The following is an 8,908-nucleotide window of genomic DNA, read 5'->3' as shown; positions in this document are numbered from 1 at the left end:
CTCTCTCTCTCTGTGTGTGTGTGTGTGTGTGTGTGTGTGTGTGCACGCGCGTGCTCGCGTGTGCAATTTTTAAAAAAATAATTGTCCTTACCCAGAGGCTATAGAATTAATTATTCCTGAGGTAATGCATACAAACTCTTCTTATGGTTTTTGGCTAATTCTAAGGACAATAAATAGCTAATGTATTACTACTTAATATTGTCATTCAATACTCTATAATTATATAGTATAAAGAAAGGTTCTTTACTCTGGCACTAGCATTATTAACATCATTCTTTATGTGGCTATTCTGGGTATCTAAGGGTACCTAATATCATACCCTGTTCTCTACCTAATATATGCCAGTATTATCGTCTACTCCCATGACCATAGTGATAACCAAAATATCTGCAGACATTGCCAAGTGTTCTCTGGGTGGCAAAATTGCCCCTGGTTAAGAAATACTGGTGTAGAACAAAGAGCAATGGCCCTAGAGGAGGGAGACTTGGCTTCTGTTAATTGGTAAACTTGGGTGGGTCCTATCACTACTCTGAGCCTTGGTTTCTCAAACACTAAATTAGGACTGGAGTGTTGAGAGTAACCAATCAGTTGTGTTTGACTAACACATCTGAGGCCCTAGGTTCAATGCTGAGCATCAGGAAAGGAGAGGAGACAGATGGGAGTGGGAGGGAATAGTGTTGGAGAATTCTCACTTATCTTCTATGGCTTTTTTTTTTTTTTGCAAGGATGCAAGAAAAATATTTGGGGTGATCTCTAGCTGTTACCAAAGTAGGGTTCTCTTGTAATCACTCTGTAGGGAGGGTCTGCTCAAGGGTTTATGAGAAGCCTTGATATTTGCTGGCTTTCTTCTGACTTCCACACTAGGGAGCCACTGCATCTCAGCAGCATACTGGTCACATGACAAAGATTCTCTGTTCCTTTAATGGGTGCATATGTGGCTTAGATCGAAGAGTTCAAGAGGTACCACATTCTTTCAAAATAGAAAAAAAAAAATCTTTAAAATATCCTAAGTGGCAGAAACTGACTCACCTCTGGACTGCTCTTAGACATGAATTAACTAGTCTCACAAATTATGAGTAGGCTGTCTGCAAATTGATATCAAGAAAGAAATACACTATGCTCTTTCAGCACCACTGGCTAATACCATGAGATGCTGAGTTATTACGACAGTTTTCTTCCTCAGCAAAGTCTAGAACCTGCATGATAGAGTCCAGAGATTGAGCCTACTGTGGTTCTTGCATATTTTTAAAATTGTATTTGTTATAAGACTTCTAAGTCTTAAGACTTCTAAGTGTCTACCAGAAGAATACAACCTTGAGTTTAGTCAGAGCTGCAAGCCAGAGATGGGCGTTTCAGGTCAAGCCCTGTCAGTGTCTGACTGTATGTTATAGACAAGTCCTTTAACCTTTCTGAACCTCAGCAGCATGTACCCAAACCACCTTCTCTATATCAGGGTTATGACTTTTAATTGAAGATGAAGTCCTTAAGCACCAAGCATTCTGAAAGCACATAGTAGGTGCTCTATAGATAGAAGCAATCTGAGATATACTAATTGCATGTGAGTCCTTGGATAAGATTATAAACAAATCTTCCAGTTTGGAGGGAAGTGACTTTCTGAACAGCATGAGCTGGAAACTAAAATCCAGACATCAGTTAGAAAAACTCAGGGTTGGTTGTGCACGCTTGGAAACTCCCAGCCAGCACTCAGAAGATGGGTTAGGAGAGTTCTTGAGTTCAAAGCCAGCCTGAACTACACAACAAGACCCTGTCTCAAAAACAGAAAGTAATTCTTCTAAAGGGTAAGGTATTAGTTATCCAGATGGAACAAATAATGTATTTCCTATTAGTAGTATTTGGTTCAAGTCCCACCAAAGTTCCTTTTCTGTGACTTTCGTCCTTTATGCAAGAAGCTAAGCTCTGGGGTCACCTTGAGTTTTCTCTTGTCTTCCACATCTGACCAAACAGTGGCCCTATTATTACCAGTTTCCAGATACTCCCTCAACCTGCCCACAGGCCACTGCCTCTTCTACCTCTCTTCCTGCAAAAGTTGTCTGTTTCAGCACACTGAGCTGTCAGCCTTCTGCTCTGAACACTTCAATGCTTGCCCTGCCCCGATCATCGGGCTACCATCCCACGAAGCCTCCATTTCACCAGCCCTCTGGACCATTACCTTTGGGATCTCACTTATGCCTCACTGCTCTGGGACCCACTCCTCATTCTTTCGGGGTGTGCTAGGTATCTCTCGGGGCCCTGCCTGTCCTTACTCCCTCATAAGCGCGCAGTGGGTTTCCATTCTATGAGGAACGCCTTGCAGTTCCATCCCTTTGAACACTCAGCCCCTTAGGACTCTGCTATCTGTTTCCTGTGACTGCCCATTCTGTTTGGTCCCACTATGTAGCTGTGGCTCTGGCTTTCTCAGTAGTGACATCCCAGTTTCCCCCACAGTTCTGGGAAACCCGGTCCACCTGTGCACATGGACCATAAAGTTGAATCAGCTCCATAATAGCTCCAAGCTCTAGGGTTTTCTCACTGACATTTCCATCCTCTCTCATACTTTATAATCATCCAGTAGATGCGAACAAACTGACAGCAACTCCATTTTCCTTCCAGACATCCATACTTTGCTGCATCGTGAGTGGCCGAGACAAAGATCACAATTTAGTAGACTGGCCTCAGTCACTGAGCAATGACTGCAAATTCATTTTGCTTCCTGGGTGATTTCAGTGAGACAGAACAGCCCGCTCATTGCTTCCAATAGACCTGTGGGCCAAGACAGTTTCTGTGTCTATGGACTTCCTAGGGAAAAGACTCTTTTCTACAGGAATGACTGTGATTGGCTGTCTTACCCTGTGCCTCTGGCACCACACACCACAGAGCACCGCTGTGCAGTGACTACAGGTGCTCCTAGAGAGTGGCACCGGTGCCTGTCAGGAACTGTCAGACAGCGAGGCTTATGTATGATGGAGATGGTTTCTGCTTGAGAGACCATGATCAATAGAATCCACCATCCTAGGCCTTCTACAAGGGGACCTGGGTATTTGAAAGGTGACTGAATACACTAGAGCCAATAACTTTTATTTACCACATGCTGGGATGTCACACAGGTCAGACTTAAAGTTTTCATCCAAGGTAAAGCACCAGGGAGCTTCCTTCTGGTTGCCAGGGTTGCGGCAGTAGGAGTGGCCTCCATTGAGTTCCGGAAAGCGCAGGGCGGTGAAGCTGTGCGTGTGTGGGTACTGAGAATTCCACGGCTGGCACTGGCGTCCTGACTTGGTCACACTGACGGTTCCCCTGTAGTCTACACCTGTGCTATTGTAGCATTTGTGATCTGAAAAACATGAAAGAAACGTCCAGAGTGCTAGTAAGAAACAGAAGGGGACTTGTCCTTCCTAGCAACAGTTTGGGTGTGGGGCGGGGAGGGCTAAGGACCTCTCAGGTCTTCCTCCCTGCAGATCAGTGCTGGGGGACGCAGGCAGAGGTAGGGAAGTATGCTGGGCTTGGACTCGGGGCCTGCCTTGGACTCACGTTCCTGGGAGGATTTAAAGCTTATGCTTCAGGAATAAAATGACTCTCTGCAGTGTTTCTAACTGGGGAATACAGGAAGAAAGGGATTGGGGAGGCAGCTGGGCCACGGGAGGGATTTTTTTATGGGTCAGGAGTCAGTGATTCAAGGAGGATTCAAGGCAAACGTTTTCTTCTGTTCTGAATGGGGGGTGTCTAGAGATAACTCATGGGAAGTCTACTAGGGGCAGCCGGTGTTTCAAGGAGGAGTTGGGCTGTCTGTGCTGATGACATGGGCTGCCCGTGAGAAAGCAGGCTCTCTTACATGCTCCTTCAGCTGGCCACAAGGTAAGAGAGAAATGTTATACACTAACTACACAAGTGGCATTAACTACCAAAGAGAATTAATTCTAGATGAAAGGCAAACAGGCAGAGGGACAACCTGCTGTCTGGAGCAGGGACAGGGCACAGACAGGGACACATCTTCATGTGTATTTACCAAGTATGGTACAGCCCACACAACATGAAACATGTGCACACCTGATACCTTCCCAGAGTTGTACAGCTTCACTCCTTTCTACACTACCCCTGCTATCCCCAAAGTGAACTCCACATCCATCAGGCAGTCCCTCCCACCACTGCAGCCTCAGAACCTCAAATATACTTCATGTCTCAATGAATCTGTCCACTCTGGACACTTAATAGAACTGGGATCATGCAGTGGGTTTTTTTTTTCTTTTTTTGTGTTAGCATTATATTTCTGAGTTTCACCCAGTTGTAGCATATGTCTGCTTTTCATTCCTTTCTTGGATGGTATTTCAATATGTGGATATACCATCATTTGTTTTATAAAACCAACCAACCAACCAACCAAACCAAACCAAACCAAGACAAAAAACAAAAAACCACTTATTTTGGGACAAGGTCTCTACTATCCCAGGCTGGTCTTGAACTCACAAACTCACAATGTAGGGAAGGATGGCTTTGAACTGATGGTTCTTATGGCCCCATCTTGAGTGCTGGGATTACAGACATATATCACTCAGTTTATGTGATTCTGGGAATGAACCCAGGGCTCTGTGTATGCACTGAGATACACCCCCAGCCTCTTTTGTGGATAGCTCTACCACAAACATTCTTAAAACCTATTAATTTTTATTTTTATGTATTTACGTACTTTGCCTGTATGTATATGTGTGCATTGCATTCATGCTGGTGCCTATGCATCCAGAAGAGGGCATTGGATTCCCCCAACTGGACTTAAAGACAGTTGTGAGCTGCCAGGTGGGTGCTGGGAACTGAACCTGGGTCTTCTGCAAGAATAGGAAGTGTTGTTAACTGCTGATAATCTCTCCAGCCTGTATTGTGATTATTTTTATATGCATTTCCATTTGAAGACCTGTTTCTAATTCTTCCAGTTATGTGTTCAGGAGTGCAATTGCTGGGCCATTTAGTAATTCTGTGTTAAGTTATTAAAAAAAAATTACCCAATCCTGTATTTTTTAAAAATTTCTTTTCATGAAGCTTCTTTGAGGCAATTCTATCTGATCTACCGCAGAATGCTCAGGCACGGTATTAGGCTCACTAGAAGGTTAGTGGTCAGCGGGTACTGTCGCTGTCCCAGTGTGAACAGTCACCGTGTGTCAGCACCAGATTCCACCACTTACTTTTGTTTATAGGATCCGCCATGGGAATGCCAATCCGTATGCAGTTTGCAGCTTCCGGGCTCTCCGGCTGGGGGAGATCCTCACAGTTTGGCAACTTCAGCCTCATCAAAATCATGGGATTTGATCTGGCAAAGATGTACTCTGTCTGACACAGGACATTCTCCAGCACTTCACATTCATCACGACACAAGTCACGGGGCTTTGGGACAGATGAGGTTTCGTCACAGTATGGGAAGGCATAGTGGCACAAGGAAGGGATGGCGAACTGAGAGCACTTATCAGATAAATGGCTGGAGGTGCCAATCATGGTGAAGGCAGCTGAAAAACAAACAGAGCCGTTAACTCCCAGGGGCCAGGGTTTATCTCTGCCGTTATCCAGTCAACAGATACCAGGGAGAAACACACTGCAGGGAATCTCCCGGGCTGAAGCCCACAAGGCCAAGGGAAGGAGATTCATTTCAGATGTCTAAGCATCTCACTTTCACGGACTTGAAAAAATCATTTTGACTACAAAGTTAGAAAAACAGGATTGAATTACATATGTACCATTTCCTAATAAAAAGAATTAATTGGGTTAAAGTACAATATATTTTTCTTTGTTTCTCTCTCTCTACAGAGAGAGTGTTTCACCCTGTACTTTTTTTTTTTTAAATTAATTTTCTGAGGCTCTAAGACATCTGACAGCCCAAGGTCAGAGCTTGTTTCAGGCAGGGCTGAGTGGAGCATAGCACTGCATTGCCAGATGGCAAGAGTTGTCGGGTGGCTTTGGACTATTTGCTTCATTTCATCGTGGCTTGAATACTTTCTATTCCATCTTTGGAAAATGATGCAATACACCAGAAGACCACAATTCGATTGTCCCAGTATGCATCTGGATATCTTGGGGGTCTCTTAGCCTAACCTCACACTGCACAGGGCATTGTCCCAGTATGCCTTGTGGCATCTCAGGGTCTGTTAGCCAAATCTTACACTGCAGGGCATCTATCCCAAAAGTGCACCAGCCCTGTAGCGCCCCCCCCCCCCCAGAGGCTGGTTACATTGTTTCACAAAGTGAGTTCCTTGGACCATTAATCTGACAGTTTATTAAGGGCTTCTGAGAAGGGCCACAGAGGCTAACAAGTCCGGGAAATGTTGGGTCAAAAAGAATGAAATGAGTTTTTCAAAAACAAAATGGAACTATAATACTTTCCAGCAAACTGATATCCATGGAACATGTGCAAGAGAGGGCTATTATACATTGTTTACTAAATATTTATATCAGAACGCCATTTATTTAATGTATATCCTTATTTTAAAGTGTGTCCAAATGCTCTTGTACGGTGGAAACCCTGGGTTCAGTGGCTTCTCTTTGTCCAGCCTGTGTCTACTCTTGTTCTCAAAACATCCCTGAGGGCTTCAGCAAAAGCCACTCCACTTCCTGTCCATGGTTTTGGTTCAACAATTCCCCTCAGCTGCTTCTTAGTTCTGTTAAGCTGCTCAGAGAACAGAGTTTCTGGCCCCTTTTCTCTCCCATATTTCTGTCCTGGATTTGTCCATATGTCTCCTAAAATCCTCAAGTCAAAATGGTGCATGGTGGCCCGCCCCTCCCCCGGCCCACCCCCTCTCCCACTCTCCCCTCCCCTCCCCTCCCCTCCCCCCTCCCTCCCCCCCTCCTCTCAGTGCCCCCCCCCCGTCTTGTATTAGGAAATGTTTCACTGTGGGGCTCATGGAGAACAGCAAATTTCTTGATGTCTCTGTAACACAGCACTGGGATGGATGTTCTAGTCCAGGGTTGTCCCTTCCTAGTCTACGTCATGCTGCTTCCAAACGCAAGCTCTGTGAGGGTAGAGACACACCTGGCTCCTTCACGCCCTCATAGTCCCAAGTGTCCGGTCTGGTCCCAGCATACTGAAAGCACTCAGGAATATTTATTGAGTGTTTGCACGAATGTGAGACTTCTCGAAGCTTCCTTTTCCTCCAAGACTAACCTCTAATAAATTATTTTAATGTAAATTCCAGAGCACAGAGATCACATCTTATGCCTCTTTATGGTCCCACTCCCAACCCTAAGCTTAGCCTAATTCTCTGTCAGGAAAGAAGCCCAGAAAAACTCCTGGCAAGAAAAATAGTTAAGGAAGGCTAAGTGTCATTCCTTTGATGGTACCTACCTGTGATCTGATTTTCTATTTCCCCCTGCATGTGCAAAGACTCCATATACACAGTGCGGTTGCCAATAAATCGTGCACACGCAATGCCTCGGTATGGCTGACAGAATCCATCTTCTTCATACTCATCTCTAAAAACAAAGCACAATGATTCTTAGACCAGAACTACCCTCACGCACTACTCACTCCGGCTGCGCAATGCTCTAAATGGTCACGAGGGGGCGCAGTTGGGCACCATATAATGAAGACTACACTTACAGATTTTTTTTTTTTTTTTTATAAATTCAGTTCTCAAACATCCCTTAAAACATCTGTTGGTCACGTTGGTCAAGTTTCCTACACCCCCAGAAAATCATCCTGAAGCGCAAAATCATCCTTAAATATGGGAAAGAACTTTTATTTTTGCAGCTGGTGGTGGGTTGGAAGATGATGTAGCCCTGTGAGGGAAGAGGAAGCAAGCTGGGAATCTGGGCACATGCGCTAGCTACAGTTTTGTTTTTCCTAAGTGCAGATTATCTCTGCTCCATTTGCTACAAAGGCGCGTGCACATTAGCCACAAGATCCACACCAACTGACATGTCAATTAGGAGATCCACAGGGTAGGAAGCTGGTACGGCTGGGAGGGAGGACGGGAGGGTTTAATGGCTCCTCACTGGGTACGACTTGTCCTCTATCTTCAAGAGGCCAGAGCAAGCCACAGACTGAAGGAACTCTGAAGCAAGCATCAATAGACACCTTACCTCTCTATGACCATTAAAACTAAAAAAAAAAAAAAAGCCATAAGATTTTTGCTACTTTTAAATTAAAATAATAAGTGGACAAGGGAAGTGGATTTTTATCATGAAGACAGGGGATGCCAGGCAATGACAAGAAAGCTGCAGTGCCACAAGTCATAGGACAGGAGACCAGGATTTAAGACGGACATCCCACTCCCACCAAAGTCCTCAGTGGGGATGCACAAGAAACAGGGCAGGGCCAGAGGGTGGGACAGCAGATGTAGGCTCCCCCAAAGGCTGCCTGCTACGTCTGTGAGTTCACCTTTACCCCAGTTCTTCTCCTCTGGCTGATGTCAACACACGTCTCCACCTAACACCCATTTGCCTTTTTTGACGTCTTCTAACTTAGAAGACAGGGTCCAAAATACTCTTCTTGTGCTCGCTAGGCAGGCTGACCCAGACCTGTGCGTCATGGTCCTTTGCCTTTAAAACAGAGGCTATAACTGGCCTCTTTGCCCCATAGGCGTAAGCTATATAACCCCGTCAAATAATTTCAAAGCTTATTATTCTTTGTTTGTGTGTTAATTTAGCAGTGCTGGAGATGGAACTATGGCTTCGCATAGGCTAGGTGAGTACTTGCCACCGAGCTATGACCACAGACACATTGATTTTGCTTACGACTAGTCTTAATATGTTGTCCAACCTCACGTTGAAGGTGCAATAGTTCTACCACAGTCTCTCAAGTGGCTGGGAGCTACCGTGACTGGCTGCTAGAGAAGTCCCTTGAGACTACAGAGGTAGTACATAGCTGTCACTAATGCATTTATGGCAAACTTAGAGGACACTCATTCAAAAGGAAGACATTTGCTAAGTGCTTAGT

General features: G+C 45.0%; 1 protein-coding gene across 1 annotated transcript in view; it reads right to left on the bottom strand.

Moving 5' to 3' along the window:
• The window catches only part of Ror1 (receptor tyrosine kinase like orphan receptor 1), a 346,999-nt gene that overhangs the window by 26,075 nt on the left and 312,016 nt on the right, over nucleotides 1-8,908 (bottom strand). The window contains exons 5-7 of the mRNA XM_021200163.2: nucleotides 7,316-7,443; nucleotides 5,169-5,486; nucleotides 3,083-3,328 (exon numbers count right to left, since the gene is read on the bottom strand). Coding sequence (XP_021055822.1) covers nucleotides 3,083-3,328; nucleotides 5,169-5,486; nucleotides 7,316-7,443 — 692 coding nt within the window. The remainder of the gene's footprint in view (nucleotides 1-3,082; nucleotides 3,329-5,168; nucleotides 5,487-7,315; nucleotides 7,444-8,908) is intronic.

This window comes from Mus pahari, chromosome 6 (genome assembly GCF_900095145.1).
Source record: "Mus pahari chromosome 6, PAHARI_EIJ_v1.1, whole genome shotgun sequence".
Classification (NCBI taxonomy): domain Eukaryota; kingdom Metazoa; phylum Chordata; class Mammalia; order Rodentia; family Muridae; genus Mus; species Mus pahari.
The sequence above is the reverse complement of the archived record's forward strand: the minus strand, read 5'-3'. Positions and strand labels throughout refer to the sequence as shown.